At 43.2% G+C, this 20887-nt stretch overlaps 1 protein-coding gene across 8 annotated transcripts in view; it reads left to right on the top strand.

Annotated features, from left to right (window-relative positions):
• The window catches only part of STOX2 (storkhead box 2), a 93446-nt gene that overhangs the window by 53094 nt on the left and 19465 nt on the right, over nucleotides 1-20887 (top strand). For 2 of the 8 annotated variants that reach the window (XM_063335588.1, XM_063335586.1), the window contains exon 2: nucleotides 18857-18990. The exons of 1 other annotated variant lie outside the window; for it this stretch is intronic. In XM_063335588.1, coding sequence (XP_063191658.1) covers nucleotides 18918-18990 — 73 coding nt within the window. In that variant the 5' untranslated portion in view covers nucleotides 18857-18917. 5 more of the 8 variants (XM_063335587.1, XM_063335584.1, XM_063335591.1 and 2 more) reach the window with 5 other exon arrangements.

Genomic DNA, 20887 nt, shown 5'->3' with positions numbered 1-20887 from the left:
GAGGTGTTTTTAAGGTTTACGTTTTAGATTAGAAGAAGAATTATTGTGGCAGTCATTTACATTAGAAGATGACTAAGCCTTTGGAAAGAATCTGTTTTGTAGTTTATCAGCTGTTTTCCTTTTGGTTTCTTTTCAGTTTGTTTTCTCTGTGACTGTGATGGACGAGATCTCGGTCTCAGACTTAAAATGTTCCTGCTTTCTTTTTGAAACATTTCTTCAAGCTCTTCTTTTTTTTTTTTTTTTTTTTTTTTTTTTTGCGTGCATAAAGTGCTTAATGCCCTCAATCTGCATGAAAATGTTTTGTATATAACTCTAAAAGCTCCCTTAGGACTGTGGACTTTTTTTAAATGGAACAATTTAAACATTTTCCACGCAAATGGGCACTTGGGGCAAATGTCATTATAGAAATTGTAAGAATATTTGATGGATATTTTCACTGTTTTTTGGTTTGGGTTTTTTTTTTTTTTTTTTCCTTTTAAGACCTGCCTCTCCAGTCACAGTGGAAATTACAAGTCAAACAGAGCCAGCATGATTTCTGTTACTGGCAGAGAAGTAAAGAGTTTGTAAGGCTGGGAAGCTAGACGTTAATAATAAGAAGAAACAATAGACGGTCTTCTCTGCTTCAGTCAGCATGGTGCAGGTGTTGAGGGTGATGTAATGGTGTTGCTGCTTTCCTTCTCTGAGTTGTACATACATATTTATAAACACATGCAAATCAAGTATTGCATTTGCAAGATAAATTAACAAAACGGGGACTGAGCCGCAGAACAAGGCAAAAGCGCTTCAAGTTCAAATCCTGCTCAGACCGAGTGGAAGTTTTCATTTGAAACTAATGTGTTAGGATTCTCAGGTTTCGCAGGAGGAAATACGTGATACTGGATATTCTTGTGAGGATGTATGTTGAAACTCATGTTGTAAAACTTGAGGCTTACCTACAGTTGACTGGTAGACAGAAGCTCTATTTTGTGGAGGTTTTCAGACTCTAAGGAAATTGTTTTCTGATTTGAAACAGAGCTCCAAAGTAGTCAAATTTCAAGTGGAAGAAAACCCTAAACCCAGTATTTTTAGATGAGATGAAATACTTAATTCCAGCAGGATCAGACTGTTTTGTTTCAAATTTGACTGTTTAAATGTTTTAAATATTGCTCTACCTAATGCAGCCTTTCAGAACAAACTAATTTGAAGGGAGAGAAAGAAACGCTTCATGTAGGAATGCAGTAGCAGGAAGTTCTGATGTTTGTCAAAATTTTTCTCCCTCTCTCCAAAATTAATATTTCACAATATTGGTGTGGTTTTCTGATACATTTTAATATCAGTGGAATTGTAGTCTATACAGTAGGTCATCGTTCATATGAAGCCATTCTTTCTGACTGCGTCATGTGTGTTTTGGGGAGATACTCCAGCAGTGGGTGGAGAAATGCAGGATTCTGCCGGTCTTCTCCTGCATGTTGTTTTTTACTAGCATGGTCAGTATCTTACGTCTAGTAAGACCATATTCCTTGAGAAAGTTAGTTATTGCTGGTGATGGTTTTTAACAGATCCTTGGTACTACTGATGGAAATGGGTACATGCTGTCTCTGTCAGAACAGCACTATTTTTAACCCCATTCTTGGAATGTGCGCTTGCTACTTATATCCTTGTTTATTCCAGCTACGTGTCCTTACTTTGTTCGAGTCTCGTTGGTCTATCGGATATGACAAACTATGCTTGCTTTTGCAAAACTTGCCCTTTGTAGCTAAAACCAGTGCTGATAGACCTGAACCCAGATGCCATTAAACCAGACAGAGTTTAGTAAGCCTTTTTAAAGCCCTTTGAAAATTCCAGCTATCACATGGACTTGCTGTCAGGTCGGTGACCGTGTCCATCATTTTTGTGGTGAGCAGCCATATTACAATGCAGTTCTTACATATGACTAGTGGCCCCCAGAGCAGGAGGTCCTACTCCTCCGTACCTTTGCTCTGAGGCAGGGCCTCCTTGGTCCTAACAGGGCAGCCAGTCAGGGTTTGGCATAAAGTATTCAGGTTTTTTTGGCAGGACTAGCCTTCTGCTGGGTTAGGTCCCTAAACTGACTCATGGTGGGATGTCCTGGGATGGGTGAGGAGACCAACGGTTAGCCTTTGGATTGGGTAGATCTGTTGTGCAGTTAGGCATCTATAAATGCTTTGGCAAACGATGACTTATCTGTGTCAGGGCTTCCAGTTTCCTATGAACAAAGGGGCAAATATCACCACCGTGGTGGTGGATTCCTCATGCCATCTGAAGCGGCAGTGATGATGTCCAGTCAACAGCATTTTCAGTTTTAGTCCAGAGGATCTAGCTGAAAACAAGTTGTTAGCGATGGCTTTGTTTTCCAGTGTAGGTCAGGCTGGGATGGTTTGGTTTTTTTGAGGCTAACCCAAACCTACCCATTGGTAGTATGGCTGAACGAGGGCGGAGTGCCCTGAGCTGATTTTGAGCACGCAGCTTAGCTTTGGTTTCTCCGGAGCTGTGGAAGGGAGTTTGGTTCTGGTTCTGCTGCCAGATTAGATGTTTTGCCTGTTAAAAGCACCTAATTTCCTTGTAAGGTTTTAAGCACAGAGAAGACTATGTAGTTTCTAATGTATGCGTATGACATGAGTGTTTCAAGGGCAATATGGGTATGTATGGGTTTTTTTTATTGCCTGTTTAACCCTATCTCTCTCTGTTATATATAGAAGATTTCTGGCACAGGAGAGACCATTTTGCATAAACTGTTCAGTAAGGTTTTCCAGATGCTTAGATTTCAAAATAATAAAAAGTCTAAAAGGGACAAACATCTGTCTGGGATATGTTGAGCACTAGGGGCTGTAAGCATGACTTCATTTTGTATAGTCAGCTCTGTTAACATAAGCAGTGTAACTGCTACACCACAGCGTTCAACGCCGACTGCAAAAGCTGTTTGGAGGGTCAGGGAGTTACCCCACGTGGGTAACGTAAAGCTGGCCCAGGCGCACTTCCATCAGTTGCAGTCATACCACTGAACGCACCGCAGATGTCTCAGGTAGCTTTACGTCCTTGACCACCCCTTGCTTTTGAATGAAAGCTGTTTTCCTGGTGCCGTTTAGGGAATCCTGATGGTTAGCCTGCAGGAATTAGGTGTGCTGGACCTGTCCTGGAGCTTTTCCAGGTGGCTGGAAGAATCCAGGTGTGCTGTCTGAGGATCTCCTCTTGGAGTTATTCCTGGTCAGTGCAGGGCCTCAAATTTGGTTCTTGCTGTAACTAATGTGCTTGATGATCATCTGTTAGTTCAGTTCAGGTTGACATTTTTGAACCTGCATCTGAGAGAGGTGGGAAGTTGGAACAAACTGAGTGCCTAGCCTAGTTTAATCTTTGCCATAATCTTTCTTTTTTTAGCAGTGAAGGAGAAAAAAGCAAAAACATCCTGTAAGCTTACAGCAAAAATCCCAAATTTTAATAGGTGTGCAAATCCTGTACGTGGAGGTAGTAGTTAGATCATTCCAGGCTTCCAGTTAACAGAAACTGTGTGTAGAAAGCTGACGAATCCTTTGCTTTCAGATACTGCAGAAACAAGTGAGCATCAGATTTTTCCGTATTTTCTTTAAATACAAACAAGAGATACCAATAGGAATTTTATGGCTCTTGGTTGTAGGCTTATCATCCTTTAGCTAAGAGTCATGGCACATCTTCTGTGGATTGTGCAATTTGGTTGAGCAGTTGCTAGTTTAGCTGTAAGCTATTGTCAGTCATCTTGTCCTCCCTGGTTGTTTGCCAGGTTCCTCCTCCTGTACTTGAGGAAAAAGGCAATCGCGGCTGTTTAATAACTGAAAGTACATGGTTGGTCCCAAAGCCAAATACCGAAACTGATAAAATCATTATGAGCCTTTTTATTTCCTCTGGTTTTTTTTTTTGTTTCTTTTTTTCAAAGGAGCCTTTTAAATAGAAGTAATTGATAAGTATGTAAAGCTGAAGATCACAAGGAGGAAGTGATCTCATGCTTCCATGGCCTCATAGATTGTATCTGAAGCATGTTGGCTCTGTCAGAACTAGGCTGTGAACTCCTTGGGGCAGGGCCGGTCTTCTTCCACATCCTGTAAAACGCCAGACACTGCTGATGTCACCCAGTAAAGAACCATTTCCTCATACTTGACCTGTAGAAGAAGTCATGAGTTTCAGTGGCATTAGTGAAGGAAAGACAATTGCCAGCACTTAAAGGTCTCAAAAATTAATGGAAAACAGAGAAGCCAAAGCAATGCTATGGGAAGTCAATGTATAGGCAAGAAAATGCTTTGGACACAGTGTGGTGGTGTGGTGGTATGCCTTTTTAAAATCCTTTGCACTCTGTTGGCTTGTAGCTTCTACGCTGAGCCTTGGCCTGGGATTTCCTGCGTGCTGGAGGTTGTGTGATCGTACGAATCGCCTGCTGTTGCTTTTTGCATACTGCCTGGCAGGGGGAAATTGGATTTATAGAGAGGTTTGGGTTTTTTTTTTTTTTTCACTCTTTCAGCTGTTTGTTTAGGGTGAGAGGGCTGTGCTGGTGGTCTTGTGGATTGTGTGTGTGTTTTCAGTGTGTAGTTGCAGCGCGGGGGAGATCCTCACAGTTGTGCTGCCACGCAGCGGTTCTCAGTCTTGCTTAGAGTGGTGGCAGTTGCCTTTCAACATCGGTATTACTCCGCCGCGTTACCTTCTTGATCTTTTTTTCCATTGCTCAAGCAGAAAGTTTCAATTTCTTTCAAGTTAGCCAGCTCCAGTAATGGGTTGCATGTCAAAGTCTGGAATAAAAGCATTTGTGCAGCTTCCTTAAGTAATTCAAACGATGAGTGAGCTCATAAAGGGAAGAACATTGAAATTCAGGCTGAATCAGTGGTTAATTGGCTGCTAGTCCGTTCTCAGCTTCCCTCGTGCCTGAGCGCTGGGGGAGGATGAGGTCATGGTGCTGATTCTTGACCGCAGCGTGCTGCAGACCTCCCGTGTCTTACCAGGGCTTGCATCAGCTGCGTCCCAAACACCGAGTTACAGTGACACAAATACTGCTTTAGCTGTCTCCTAAACATCCATCAGCTTGGTGTGGTTAGGCTGTACGTGTTGCTCATTCCCATAGGCCATGAGACACACCATCCCTAAAAAAACAAGATGCCGGTTTACTCGTGAAGAAAACCTTCGGACAAAGTTCAAAGCAAAGTTCAAATTCATCCTCAGGATCCATAGCAAGGCACCTTTGTTACCCCGTGATTTTGCCTTTATCTACTAATTCTCCTGCTTGCTCTTGATGCTTTTTTAAGACTATATAGTCAGACATCATTTTCTAAGCAAAACCAAGAGAGACAGAGAATGTTTTTTGTTTTAGCTTTTGGCTCTGCTCTACAGCTTTGGTTTTCAGCTGATGTATTGTTTTTACAAAGCGTGTTTGGGTCATAGCAATCTATTCAAGATTGCATCTGCTCAAGATAGAGGTAGTGGGTCTTTTTATCCTTCTTGTGCAAAAACATTCCCTTTATGGTTGTCTTTTTAGACGACAACTTCTTTTTAAAAAAGCGGAAAACTGGTGTAAGTTTCTGTACAAGTGTAGATTCTACCTCAGTAGCAGCCAGAGGGGAGTACTTTGCTGTGGTCCTTTGTTTTACCTTCTTAAATTTAAAAACAAAACAACAAAAACCAACAACAAAAAACCTTGCATCAATTGTGAAGCCATGCTGAGTGAAAAAAGTCGTGTACGGTACTTGAAGGGTTCCTTTTGAAGGAGGGGGGTGGATTTGGTTGCGGTGACTGTTCAGATCCACTCATGGCGTCAGCAGCACACGTCCCGTCATGTCGCTGCCCTCGGGGAGGCAAAGGGGTTTTTCCTGCCTTTACCGCTCTTTGGAGTACCAGGCCCCCGCCGCGCCCTCGCTTCAGGTGGGAAGGTTTCTCCTGAGGACAGAGAGCTCATACAGGAACTGGATGGAAATTTCCTTTACCACTGTGTAAAATCCCCAACCTCGAACGAAACCACGAAGAAACCCCACGACCCCAAGCCCAAAGAAACCAATCAACAAAAACCTATTATTTTTATTTTTGCCTCTGAGCTTTGGCTGGCTGGGACCCGTTGCGTATCCTGTGGGAACTGCTCCCGCATCCAAAATGGCGGGGCAGGGTGGGGGAAAGCGTCGCGGAAGCAAAACGCCACCCCCTGGTTTGGGTTGAAAACATGGAAAAAGCGCCGTGCAAAGGTGAGAGTAACCTGGCATCTTCGAACTGGGTGAATTGTTGCTTTTCATCCTTTTTTGGGGGTGCCCTGAAGCTTTCCTTGAAGGGAGGCGCTGGGGAGAAGGCCCGGTGCGTTGCCACCACGCGTTGCCATGGCGACGGGCCGGGTTACCACCCCCCACCTCATCCCCCCACCTCCCATCCCCGCGCGGTGCATGCCGGGACGGCGGCGGGGCGGGGCGGGGCGGCCGCGCCTCAGCGCCGCCGGGAGGTGCTGCCGCTGAGGTACCGCGTCGCCGGGCTGCGCCGGGGCCGCGTTTCTCCCCGTTTGACTCCGTTACCCGCTTTGCCGCGACATTAAAGGCTCCATCGGCAGCGCGGGGAGTCGGGGGGCTGCGCTGAGCCCGGCAGTGTCGGTTGGGGTGGGCCCGGGCGGGCCGGTTGTACCGGCGGGGCTGCTCTTCCCGCCCCCCCCTCCCCCCCCGGGGAGCGTGGATGGCGCCTTGTCTTTGTATTGGGGATTAACTCGGGGTGTCCTGGCGGTTGAACGGGCGTTATGCTCTAGCAGGAGGCTAGAAAATTGCCGGTTTAGTAAAGGCCGTGTGTTTGTCATCCCTGCAGGTTTAAAGAGACGGCCTGGGCCAGGCCCGGCCGCGGTCCGTTTGAAGGCCCTGGTGTCTTACAGCACGGCTGGCTTCAGCCGTTATTAGCAGGCCTAGAAAGCTGTAGGGGTTAGTGGCCAAACAAGTAAATCTGGTATATCTGAGCACTTGCTTGGAGATTCTTTACTGCTGGTGCTGGAGGGCAAAGAAACAAATATGTTTTAAAATAGGTTACAGAATTTCAAAGCGTACTTAAAAGACTGTGAAACATCTCATCGGTCTATGTTGTTATTTCTTAGTGTTTTTAACAGTCGTCCAACTGCAAAATAGAGATCTAAATTTTCCGGACTGGGAGGTGAGACTCCAGATGAGGTCTTGATCAGCTACTGTAAAGTTGTCCAATCATAGAATCATACATAATGGTTTGGGTTGAAAGGGACCTTAAAGATACCTAGTTCCACCCCCTGCCCTGGGCAGGGACACCTCCCACCAGCCCAGGTTGCTCCAAGCCCCGTCCAGCCTGGCCTTGAACCCCTCCAGGGATGGGGCAGCCACAGCTTCTCTGGGCAACCTAATGTGTTTTTTCCAGTCCTAGAATGGAAATTGGTATTAGTGCCTACACTCATAATGCTGGAAGTCTCACCTTCCAGCTCCACTAAGCTACAAGCAGGCCCTTACTCAAAATTTTCAAGCTGCTCTCATGCTGTACAGCTGCTTTGTGGTTGCATCACAGCTCAGGGTGCAAATTATAAACCAGGCTGGTTTAGGATTTTTAGATCTTAATCTTAAAATCCGGGACAGTCCCTGGCAGATAAATTATGCATGCGTGGTACACTTGATGTGTTGGACCTGCTGCACATGTGAGATGATTCTATATGCATGCAGTGGCTAGTTTACAGACATTAGGCAGCTTGAGTTGCCAGGCATCTGTAAAAGTGGGAAATTACTTCAAAAATACAGAAGAGTTTTCATGTGCAAGCATGCACAGGGCATAGGATTTCTGTGAATAACGTAGTAAGTCTGTTCTCACCTGGTATCATCCTTCCTTTCATTCCCCCCTCCCCTGATGGACTGTAACTCCCTTTAAATGCTGAAACCAAATTAACGTTTAATTTGTGCTCTGGATAGTTGCATGGATGCCTCAGTGGTTCCTTGAGGGGCCAGGAAGCGTTTGTCGGGTGGTTGTATTTGTGCTCGTCTTGATTTGCTCCATGGTGGGGAAGTGGGGAGATAAAAGCTTTGGAATAATTTCAAACAGGTTCTGGAGGTTATGTATTTTACAGAACTTCTAAACAGCGTGTTCACTGGGGAGTAAACCAGATATTGTTGAAAAAAATGCACCACTAAGAGTGTAATGAAATTATTCATACAAGTGCTTTATTCTAACAGTCATGTTTGTGGTAAAGATTCATGTGACTGCAAGTATATTTTGCAGGGAAGGTTCTTATAAATAATCAGTTTCTCGCATTTTAAACAAGTATTTAAAGTACTGTAACTTACAATGTGTATTGTTTTTAATCTTTCTTAGGAACATAGACTCCCGCTTTGGAATCACCTTCACAAATCCTTGCCTAAACAGTAAGGTGGGCTAAGGCAAGATGTTTCCAGGCTTGGTTTTCTATTTTATTTTTTTTAATTACTTTCTGGAACTTATTGCCAGCATTGAACACCTGTGAATATACTAACCAGCAGACAATTTGAGGAGAGTGGTCTGACTGCTGTCTGCACTTGCAAAATCAAATGACTGAGGAGTCAAAAGATACGGAAGTTTTTTCAGGATTCAGTGCCCATGTAATAGCTCAAGAGGCAGCCTGCAGTTCACTCAGTTACTTGGGAACTGTCAAAGGAATATCTTACTTTACAGCATTATTGGATAAAGGATGCATGCTAGACAAAGACAGTTTACAACCCATTTATTTTCAGCATTCTCCTAATTCTCATTATTTGAAGTAAAACCCATCTTCCTGACAGACCAGCTTCTTAGTTCCCTTAATCCTGCAGCAAAGTGATAATCCTTTATTTGTGACCTCATAGGCTGTTGCTACGGAGAATGCTGTGATATCACAAAGCCAGCACTGTGACTTCACTATTGGTGGAAGCCATGGTTGAAGGAGATGACCTGCGCTCTGGAGGCCTGGGCGAGAATTCGTGTATTTCTGGTATTCTGCAAGCACTTCCTAAGGAGCAGTATCTGGCAAAGAGGCTTGCAGAATGTCTGCATAGGGGATGAATGATACAGTCAGAGGCTGCGTATGAGGGGAGAAATTGTGGTGATTATGTTTGGCAAGGTTACTCCTGCCCTTGAAAGAAGTTATGTTATCAGGAGGAAAATGTCACTAGGAAGTTACAGAAGACTTTTGCATCCTCAGTCTCCAAAGGTGTCATGAGGAAATGACTCTGAATACCAGAATTATTTTCTCTAAAACCAAGAACTCCTTACTTTGTATCCCTCTTTTCTTTTTCTTCATTTTAAGAATATAATTTTGCAAACCCCAAACTTTTCTTGGAAACACTAACTACATCAAAGCTTCAACTGAAAAAAGTATGCCAGGAGCAAGGCAAAAGACATGTAAATCACATTCCAACTTTTAGGCTCTTATTTAGAAAAGGAAGTATGAAGGAGATGCGTGACTTTTAAGCATTGTATCCAAGACTTTCAGATATTCCCAGGTAGCTTACGTCCGTGGGTTCTTTTCACATTCAATTCTGAGTTTTTATGCCAGATTCCAGAAATGAGGCTCCTAGGTGACTCCTGATTTTCAGAAGTACTGGGAGTACAGCAGCACTCAATGGAGACAAAGGGAAGTGCAAATTCTACATCAGTTTTGAAACTCAAGCTGTGACTATTAGAAACAACATATGGCAATAGGAGCCAAATTTGGCTCCTTTAATATCTCTGCCTTTGACCATAACAGGAAGTTTTTAGAGAAATAGTACTTGCAACTCTAAATGTCAGTGGTTATCTACTCTTCAAGAGTAAAGCTGTCAGAACCCAGGAGGAAGTATTACTTAAAGAAAAGGGTAATTCCTTTGTTTTGATATTTACTTTTTGAATACCTTAGGGAGCATATGATTGAATAACAGGAAGATACATCCTTGCCTCTAATAAAATTAGTATTTTATTTTTACTATTGATTATTCTGTTTTTAATTTTCACTTTTTTTATGCATGATATGAAAGGTCATGCAGAGGAATTTAGCAGGATTATGCATGTACAACTGCCTGCATTGATATAACTTTGGAAGTTGTATAAGCTAAATCAAGTTAAAAAAACCGCTCTTATTCCAGGATAAATAGGGATTTACATAGGTATAATTACACCAAGATAATTTTGGCAGTCAATTAGTCTTTTAGACCAAAGCCCTGAGGTTAGTTTCCACCTTATCCCTGTTCCACAAATGCTCCCCAGATTGTTTTCAGAGAGTGCCCCAAACTGGATGCTGTGTAACAAATCTACATTGCAATACTTCAATTAAATGTAGTACGAGAATTGAAATAAAATACCACAATTTAAATAAAAAAAATTACGAGCCTCATGCAGAGGCTTTGCAGGCCTCACATGGCATGCAGGATGCACTTTGGGCAGCCCTGCGTTTTCTTGTGGATTACACCTTCTTTCTAGGAAACTATATCTGCATGTGTGTTTTGAAGAGCTTCTCATAAAGCAGCTGAACACTTCTGAAGACATCGTTGGTGATGACATGCTTAACTGCTTTCATGTGTTTTGGTTCAAACTGCCCAAGCCATTAGCAGGCTCCCTCAGCGGAGCGATGTTGCATGTGTGCCTTGTTAGTATGCACAACACTAATTTACCCTCAAACTTTCTTCACTATCCTGTAAGCTCCCATCCTTCCTCTAGCTTTGATCTCTCACCATAAAAGCTTAGGAGCAACCCTTTGGAGAAAAAACTAAATGTTTCTTTTTGAGCTGTTCTGCCTGTCCCGAGCACTGGGAGGGCTCCTTCAAAGCCAGTGCAGGAGGCAGGTTGCCCTGGCCAGAGCCAGGCACTCTGGCTCACGCCTGAGCTGCTGGGGATGCTCCCTCTGCCGGGTGGCTGACGCTTGGGCTTAGGCTTTGGGCTGCAGCCCAAGATACGTTTGTTCTTTCAGTCTTTTAATTGAGATTTTGAACGGAGGCTTTCATTGAATCCTTTGTGTGGCATGGGGTCAAGGTCAGCCTAGAAAACAAAACAAAGGCAAGCAGCAAGTGGATGCAGAGCACATGCAGATCGACCTTCACAAAACAACCGTCCTTTTGTTCGCTTCTTTCTTCACTGATACAGGCAGCCGTTCTCACTTTGCTTATTCCAGCAGTCCTGCAGACCGTTATATTTTCCCAGCCTTCCTACAGCTGGAGGTACTAATTTTATTTCTTACCATTTGGTTATTATTCCTGCTTCCGTTTAGCCCCGCTAAGCATTTGGATTCTTTTAACAAGTCTTTCATCATTAACATCACATATGCTGCATCGCCTGCTTTAGGAATCAAACAGAAATCATCTCTTTCCCCACATTTCCTTTTAACCTTTCCTGTATTTTTTCTTTCTTACATCGTTTCTTGTTTTTCTCTCCAATCTTCTGCTGCTGCTAATTCAGTCATTGCAGCCTAGGTTTTTCTTTAAGTAGCTTCTACATCAGCTCTACAAGACTAAAACTTGTAGCTACCAAACAGGCAGGAGGAACAGCAGAGGCTTCAAAAAATGCTTTTTAGGGCTACTGACATCCTCTACAGGCGTTTCCAAGAACTGGTCTGTGCAGCAGCCCCAGCCTCCCAGAGGGGGTGGCCAGGTGAGGAGAGGGGCGTGTGCGACCCCCTTCACCATGTGCAATGCAGTGTTTACTGATGATCAGAGGTGCTTTTGAAGCAGGGAGCTGTGTCAAGCTCCGGCTCTGACAGAGACACTTTTTACCCTGCTAAATAGGAGTCTTGTGCCCTTGGGCCCGTAAGGTCTGGGTGAGTTAAAGCACTGCCTGTGGGGGGTAGCTTGTTGAAAGAATATGGCAGTAACTGTGAGGCCTTTTTTCTTATGATCCAGAATAAGGAGTGACAACATAATGACAAGATAAGGAATGATTTTTTTTTTGGTTGTTTTAATGTGTGTTGAGAAAATATTATCTTGCTATGGCATAAAATGCAGTCATTCAGAGTTTGGATTTATGCATCCCCTATGCTTTGATCTCAAAATCTTGTTATATGTGATTTTCTCTGTCCAGTGGTTACTTGCCAGATTTGTTCAAGAAATTATCCCAAATCTCTCCTTTTGCTGTCCTTTTGGTTTAGTTCAATGTAAGTTGAGATCATCGGTAGCTCCTGAGATCATCTCAGAAACCTAGTCTTTATATCCTAATTTAGGTCTCTCTATACTGAATCAGAGGGCAAAGACACAACTACTTTTATGTGCTCTCATCTTTCAGAAAACTGGGTCATAGCGACACTTGGGGAGCACAAGGACTCTTCCACGCTCTAGTGCTTTATAAATGCTTGGTGGAAGTCCAAGAGAAAGTCTTGTCGAGCTCAGCTCAGAATACTGAGGAGAAAAAAGAAGAACGGCCAGTTATGGTCCCTGGGAAGGGTTAACAGTATTCTGTGCAGCAGAGATCAATACCAAATGTTTGGGTTTTAATAGCTGTATTAGAAATCTGAGGGATGGAATGGATAATGAAGTGGTAACCCTATCTGTCAGATCACAGTTGTTCAGGTTCATTAAGGCTGCTGAGGAGGACTTCAGAAGGCACTAGTGGCAGCTGAGCAAAACAGCTGAGCAATTCTGCAAAATAGTGACATCAGCAACGCAGTGTAAGGCAATGCAGTGAACACTGGCAAAATTGTGCTCAGATATGTTAAGTTTCGTTCTTTTTTAGGAGCCTGGTCTGCATGTTGCTGGAGTCAGTGGGGAACATGGGTGGAGGATGGTAATTGAAAGCCTAAACATAAGACTGTAATTTAGGAGGTATCCAAGAAGTCACGCAAGAGAGGTCTGGCTGTGAAATTGATAATTTCATCCTTGTTTTGGATACCATGTTTGGTTTTATGGCTCATGTACAGGGAGAGTTTCAGATTCCTGAAATATCACTTAAAAAAGAAAAGAGCAGGTGGTAGGGAGGTGTTGCTGTTGTAATAGTAGTAAAATGCCTGGTGTAGGTTTTGGTTTACTGCTTCCTGTAATAAAACGAGTGCTCAATAAAATTAAGAAGCAAAAGCCATGTGAAATGGACAGGAGGAAACACATTTAACCTAGTGTGTTGTTTAATTGTGGGAACCCCTGGTTCCAGGTACTGTCCTTTATTTGAGGACGTAGTTTTTGATTGCCGCATTTGCTGATAGTCATACTGATTGGGAGAAAAAACGAAAATCTGCCAGTCCTTGAGGTTTGTAAAAGAACTGGTTTTGTCTGGAGCAAGGGCATTTCCCTTTAAGATGTGGTATACACTAGTGGCAGTGTGTGCAGTTGGTTTCCTAAGGCTTCCTCTAAGATGCTTGACCAGCATGAGAGAGGCCGCAGATTTGGTGAGCTGCTGAACTGTTGTGCCGTGGCATTTCCTGTGTTTCCACCCTCACAGCTCATCCCCACACAGGGGAGACCGAAGGACAGAATTTGAAAGTATTTTGAGTCATTGTATGAAATAGGGGTCACTGCATCTACTCAAGGCAGGTAGAGCATAGGGGCAGAATATCCTAGTATGTCCTTCATGTGTTAGGGTATAAGATATTTTGATTCCATGAGCATTAAAGTACATCTTAAATCTACTCCAGCCATAGTGAAAGCTCTGTGTTCCAGCACAGGGAAAAAATGACCCATTAAACTCTCAACTGCTAAGTCTTTGGAGTGTCTAACCTTTTCTTTTCAAAACCACTTCGGCACTATTTTAATTGATTCCATGCCTGGCCTTTTCATCAGTTCTCTCCTAGCCAGGAAAAACTGGGCTGTTAAAGGCTGCTGCAGTACCATGGGACTTGCGTTCAGTGTTGCAGGTTCTTATTTTAACCTGAAGTTATCTGCCAGTCATCACTATTTGTTTGAAAAGCTGTAACAACCGCAGTATCATCTTTGGGGTGAAAATCCTTCCACGGTTACAGCAATCAATATAAATGAGAGAGGGCGCGCTCTGTCGTTGGGTTGTTTTGCTAATCATCCCTTCGCCTTTCAAGGATTTTAGCTGCCGACTAGACTCTTGCTGAATGTTTGGTGCAGCATCCCCAGCCACGCTGAAAATGTGTTCTGGCTAAACTGAAGAGGATCGTGAAGAGCATGTGGCTAAGACAGGATGATTGTTGTGTTTCAACAGCCATGTTCTATGCTTTCAGGAGTGTTTGCAAAGGAATATTTTTCTCTGCCTTTATACAATTTCCACCCTAAAAGAAAACATCTAGGTTTATCGTTGCTTTTTTTTTTCCTTTTGTTTTTCATGTGCTCACTCTCTCTTGCCAAATCTCCACTAGTGTCAGATTTTTTTAATGCGTCTATCTTTCCTTGCGTTTACTGTTTACTGCCAGAAAACAGGCAGGCTTTGTTTCTGAGGGGGTGGGGTGGTGGTGTGGTCGATGACAATGTAGCTTTAACATTAATTGATTAATTTAATAGTAACAGGTTTCTATGAAAAAAAACCGCAACCCAAACCCTCCTCCCCTCCCATCTCACAGTCCTAGCTACAAAATCTCTTAGACAATTCTTCTGTGTGGTTTAAAATGCCACCTATTTTCAAGTGAGCTATAATTTAAAGAAGCCTCTTCTAGTAGTCGAATTCTAAAAAGACGATTGTTTTACCTACTGGGCTTTTGGGGGAGGGAGTTTTGCGTGTTGCTTTGTTTTTCTTGTTAAGACTGATGGGTTCATTCAGATGCTGTTTACTGGGTTTTTGTATTAGCAAGCGTGGCACAGGGTTATGGTTCTGTCCTGCATTTGGTAACATTTAAAGTATTGTTTTTCGTTTTAGTTTATGTGACTCTCTTTAGCGTGTGATGAAGTGGAGATGCTTAAAAAATGCATAACAAATAAGAATAATTGGATGGTCAAAGATCCTCGTTCATATCCGCAGAGTGAGCTGTTAAACTGTAATGGGCAAGATCATAGTCGTGAGAGTCAAACCCAGGAATACTTGCTTCAGACTCACTAGTTGCAGGCAGCGTAAAAAAGGTATCTGGAACCAGCTGTTCAGTTGTGGGGTGACAGTAAACCACCAATGTAGTAGAGCTGTGAAAAAAACAAGTTTTGTTCTTACTATATATAGGGCAGGGTATTTCCACTGATATTATGGAAATTTCAATTTCCTTGTACTTGACGCAGGGGAGAAGTTAGCTGGAGCTCTACAATAGGGTGCAGAATTCTGGTTGTTGTTTTTTAAAGAAAAGTTACATGTAAGTTGGAGTAAATGTAGAAGAGTCCTCTAGAAAGATTAAAGGCACAGGAGAAGCAGACGTAGGAAAGAACACTAAAAGAGTGGAATGAGGTCTGAAGGAGGAGAGGTATGTTCTCTGCAAATACATTGGGTCGTAAGCATCGGGAGTGGGGGAAAAAAAGAGAGTATTTAAGCTCCTAGACAACATTAGCACAAAAGCAGATGGGCATTACTTGTTGGGATATTGCTGAATTTAATACCCTGATCATGTTCCCTCTTGTATTTTCTTAAGTGATTTCTTAAAAGAACCAGGAGAATTGTTCAGGTAAGCCGAGTGGAACTTATAAGCATACTGCAAGTAAGTTGTTATTCGTGGAGCATTAATATGTCAGAAGTTTTTAGCATGAAGAGATTTCTCAAATACATGTAAATTTGTATCTTTGTGATGTTCCTTAGTCTGGTTTCTTCTGGGGCCGCAGGGTTTATCGGCTGTGTTCCCAGTCGGGTGTTTGGGTGCTTCCTGCTTTGTGAAGTTGGTTCTTGTAGAAGTAATCCTAATGATAGATGTCCGTAGTCTCTGCAGCCACAGACTCCAAATGCTGAGTACTGATGGCTGATTTTAGCCTCTGAAATTCAGGATCCACTGAAACTGGTACAGGCTAGTCTGGATTTTCTCATGCTCTTGATAACCTTCTTGGCATCTTTTGGCAGCGTTCTTTTTTTAACCTTTTCTGTTCTCTGCCCCCACCCCGTTTGAGCACATTCCTTTTCTCCTCTTGAGTTTCCCTCTGGTGATGGTGAAGGGGCTGTGGCAAAGGAAGGGAATCCCAGGCCCTGGCTCGGGAGGGCTCGAGGATGTATGCAAGCTAATGTGGAGTTTCACAAAGGAGTCTGTTCAACTCCAACACAATGCGTGTGCAAAGGAGGAAAATGGGCTCTCTACATTATCTGCTTTCTCAGTGTATGGTGGAGATCGATCTCAGGCCATGCTGTATTCTGTACTGGTATATTCGGATGCACGTGCATGCATGGAGTTTACAGAGAGAAGTACGTGGTGTATTCGTGCCATACACTGTCAATAAGGCAGCTTTTGTTTCAGTACCAACTTCTGTCACGTGCTGGGGGTGAGATGTGGGATGAAGGAGCAGAGGAGCTGCCTTGAGTGGGAAGTGCATGTAATGTTTTGGCCAGGCCTTCCTCCCTTGAGGTCACGCTGCAGTAGCATCACTGATGGTGGCAGCGCTGGTTTATCCATCAACTTCATCTCTTCTAAACATTCCCATTTACATTTTCCCTGCTGCTGGTCTCTCACTTTTGCTCTGTGCCATGCTTGAGATATCAGGCACTTCTTGCTGTTCTTGATTAAAGGGCTGCGTAATGGTGCCGTGAGCTGATGAATTTGAGGTAAGGCATGCCTAGGTGTCTGTGCACACGAGATGTGTGTGCACCCACGGCACATGTGCACGCTCGGCACATTCTAGGCGACTCTAGGAAAAGCAGATTGCAGCTCTCAGGTTGGGTCTTTTTTTTTGGTAGGTGCCTGTTGTAATTCACTTTTAAGCCCACAGAAATTTTTCTTCTTGGAGTGAGTTTCGTTGCTGTAAAGTGGGTGTGGGCTTAGCAGACAAACAACCAGAATTTCCGCAGGATGATCCTGGGGGACCCAAACACTGTGAATGCCAAGTTGGATTCATTAGAGGCTTTGCGGCTGATCCTGCAGCCCCAGGGAAAGCAAAACTCCTGTAAAGTTGAAGGAAGATTTCCTGGAATGAGGCCTTTCAGGGAACTCAGAAATTGATGACTGTGTGTGTAGCAAAAGCCCAGCTTTTAATGTTGAGATCTTGGCTACTGTGTAACTGCAGGTGTAGCAAAGCACCCAGCTTACCTTATACTTTTAAATTAGCCTCTTTATGTTATGGCTTTGCTGCATAACAAGTCACCGTAGACCCGTCAACAAAAGTGGTTTTGTTAGTTGTGTAACTCAGCTATTTATTTGTACTCTTGAAACACATAGAACTATTTTAGGCTGGCTTTGACTCTTTCACTGCCAGGGTAGTTGAAAGGCTAGGGCTTGCAGCGTAAGGAGGTGGTGACCTTGGTATTTAATTCAGTCCTAAACACCTGCTGTGTTCATTTAGGGGAGAACCTAAGAGAACTGCCTGTTCCAGCACAGTGAGCCCTGAAGTGCTGTGTTCCAGGATTTTATGGATTATGTGCCTACTATGCTTCAAACTGTTTCAGTTTGCTTAAGATACAGGAACGTTTAAAGAAGTGCCTCATGGAAGCGCTTCTTTTTTTGTTTGCCCCTTCATTTCTGCGTATTGATCTTCTAATTTTGATGACTAGATCACGACTAGAAATAGTTCTTTTGCAGCAAAGGCAATTTTAAATGTTTCCTTCTCTTAAAAGAGAACCCCCAAACAGCTAAAAACGTTTCTCCAAAACATCAGCATCTGTCTCTCGTCACGCACTATTCCTATCCCTTCTTCTGTGTTTTCCTGAGGCTTTAGCATAGCGTTTTCTCACCAAGCAAAGGAAAACCTAGCACTGGGAGTGAGATCCTGACACAGTGACCTCCTTCCGAGCATTACCTTCTTTGTCAGCAGCAGCAGAAGCCGAAGCAGCTCCGCTGGCTCTCGGCACTTGGAGCAGTTTGACATTTTCTGTCTGGCATGGTTTCAGGGCTCACTTTGTTTTGAGCCCAAATGGTGACTGGGATGATGAAAAATGAGCTTGCAAGAACTTGTCCACTGCTTCTAATTTTTTGATAAACAGTTTGCGGCAGCACAACTTTGATGCAGTGTACAGCAGAGCTGTTTGTTACGTGCTGGTCTGCAGCATTCTTCAGGACTGACAAAGGAGAGTAAAGCTTTCTTTTTAATCAATAGAGTCAAAACTGGTAAGTGTCATGCTAAATAGTGAATAATTTAAGAAAATATTGCTCTGAGTGTGTGCACGCACGTATGTCTGTGCATTTGTGGGTTGGGTTTGTGTATTGGGGGGTTGTGTATTACATCAGGCAGATACTTAAGGGCTAAATTTTTTGTCTTGACTAGAGGGTTAAAGCTTTAACTTGTCTTTGCTAATGCATGTAAATAGCTTTCTTGTCCACTTAATGAGGAGGCTGGCTTGTTATCCTGTACAATGCAGCTGGGCACTGTTCCAGAAGCAGAGGCACTTCGTTTCAAAGACAAAGAAGCCAGCTCAGACGTAGGGAGAAACCTGGAACGTTGCGCCGTGGATTTTTTTTTTTTTTTTTTTTTCAGAGCGATGACTCATTTCAGTTCACAAAGGATTCTGGGCAGGGTAGTGAGAAGTCAGGTTGGCTGATCCATTCCTATGACTTCACTTTGCAGAGAGCCAGGGAGAAGAGGAGTGACACTGCAGAATCCTGAGGCACTGCAGTGGAGAGGTGCTTTGCGAAGACTGTGAGTGCCTTCGGAACAGGGGGTGGTGTCAGAATGTGATTCCAGCCGTTCCGTGGAAATAGGGCAAAAGGAGAGAGATGTTTTCAAAACACCGTGTGGGAGTTATATTTGTAGTCCCTTTCAGATTCTCTGCCTCCACCTCGCCTGTCATTTCTTAACCATTTATTTCTTGTACTTATGTGAGAATTGTGTGAAATAGCATTCCTTTCAGTGGACCTGCATAGATACTGCATTATTTTGTATTTTCTGGAAGCCCCTGTTTCCTGCTTTAAGAGGTGGGTGTTGAGCATATTACTGCCTAAAAGCATGCTTTTTTTTCCTTCTTTCAGCTCCTGTGGCACTGACCTATGCTGCAGCCAGCCAGCTTCCACAGTGATATAAAGCCCCAATATGCACATTGTTGTTACATCACAGCTACTCTGGATGCTGTACTGGAGCATGGAACCAGACCATAGGGGTTCAGGTAAGTCCTCCTTTTTTAACATATTGTGTGCCAGGAATATAGACACAGATTTTTATTAAAAGATGCATTTGAAAACTATTGTTTGAGGAAACACATTCTAAAGCACACAATATATTAAAAAAAACACAGTCGCACCCTCCTTCCCAGGATAAGCAACGCCATCAAAACCTCCTCGACTGAATCCTCTGGGAAAGTTCCGTGCTCCAGCAGAAACTTTTTATGATCATAGTTGTAACATGTGCTGGGATATCACTTTGGATGAGGAGGCAGCTGGCCACAGGACATGAACAAAGAAAAGGGAATTTAAATCGCAGGAGATGCACAGGATTAATGCATGTAAGACAAGTTTGCTGGCTGTGGGCAATTTAGCACCTGTTTCTGAAAGTTAGTGGCACTTGCTGAACCTGGAGACAGTGCTTTTAGCTGGGTCTGAACGATTAAAAAGGTCAATTTACATGTTGAAGTTAATAACTGGCGAGGGACTAGAACTTTGTTCAGAGCCAAACGTTTGTCATATGGTTGGTCATTATTGAGGCTGCTGTCTTTTCTTCAGGCTGGTTAGAATTGGAGCGGTCACATTGCCAGGTCACGTTCTTGAAGTGTTTGTGACCTGTGCCTGCAAGGGAAGGTATGTTTTGGTGTGCATGATTTCGGAGGTGCAGAAGGAGCTTGCTGGTTAGCAAATGTGTGTTACTGCGTTTGTCGAGCCTTTGTTTAAGCTGCTCTTAAATAACAATAAATGGACGAATCTTTAATGCATTTTTTTCTTATTGTTATCAGTCCTCTGATGTGTGTAACTGTCTAGTAAACACAACCTGCAGCTTTGTTCATAAAATACTCTGGGAAATGTGGTTTAAAAGGAGGATTTAGCTATGGCTGAGAACAGTACAAGCAACACCCCTTCTAATTTTCTTTATTTCAGATTTTGCCAGTAAAATGTGTTCTTTTCTGTGTTAGTGTGCTAGTGCAGATCCAAGGTATTTCAGCGTAATCCGGATAATATGACAGAAATCTGCATATTCTCCCTATTCCCTCCTGTTGTTTAATCAGATGGAAACGTTGTCTGGCTTGAAATGGCAATTGCATATCATTGTTGCGAGTTCACATAAGAAAGCTTTTGTTTGCTACATCTATGTAAGTATTCTATAATTAGAGTGATTCAGTCACATTGGGGTTTGGGGGAAAAAGGGGTAACGTGCAACCCAGGCCGGATGTGTAACCTCTTCAGCATCTGTCCCTTCTTTAAGTAAATCTGAAAATGTGCTTTTTCTAGAAGAGGCTTTTTTCACTTACGGTATTCTTGAAAAAAGTGATAATATTCTAGGCTGAAGAGCCCTCTTTTTGCCCATTAACGGTAGTTTTGGTTTTGTTAGCTACCTTTTGTTTATAAAGGGCCTTTCTGTAGTTCTTCCCAGAGTGAAATCATAGGTGAGTGTTGACCAGAACAGGCTGTTGGCAAGAAATTTTTTGTAGGGGATTGCTGTTGCGACCACCACGATAATCCTGAGATTCCATGAAGTTACTGTACTCTAGTTTGATGTTTTCTGATTAATAAAGTAGTTCTGTAAGCAGCAAAAGTAGTGACGTCAGATTTCCCTTGACACGTGGTTTTTGACTGGATTCTCCCCTGTGTAGCAGGAGATGGCTGTGCCTGAAGCTCTGTGCAGATGGAGCATGCATAGCAAAAACTCTGTTGTCTAGTGAGGCTCGACCTCTCTGGCACATGCACGCACGCAGACTGTGATTGTGCAGGTCTCGCTTCCTGTGGGAACCAGGTTAAAAATGATTTTTTAAGTTTTTCTTGATCCACAGGAAACAAAAGAATAAAAAGGTTTTGAGAGGCTGGATGAAGAAGAGAAACTGGGCTTTGTCTTCCTGTTTTTCACAGGATGCAGAG

Source organism: Chroicocephalus ridibundus, chromosome 5 (assembly GCF_963924245.1).
Source record: "Chroicocephalus ridibundus chromosome 5, bChrRid1.1, whole genome shotgun sequence".
In the NCBI taxonomy this organism is placed as follows: domain Eukaryota; kingdom Metazoa; phylum Chordata; class Aves; order Charadriiformes; family Laridae; genus Chroicocephalus; species Chroicocephalus ridibundus.
Note: the sequence above shows the minus strand (reverse complement) of the source record. Positions and strands in the feature narration are given on the sequence as shown.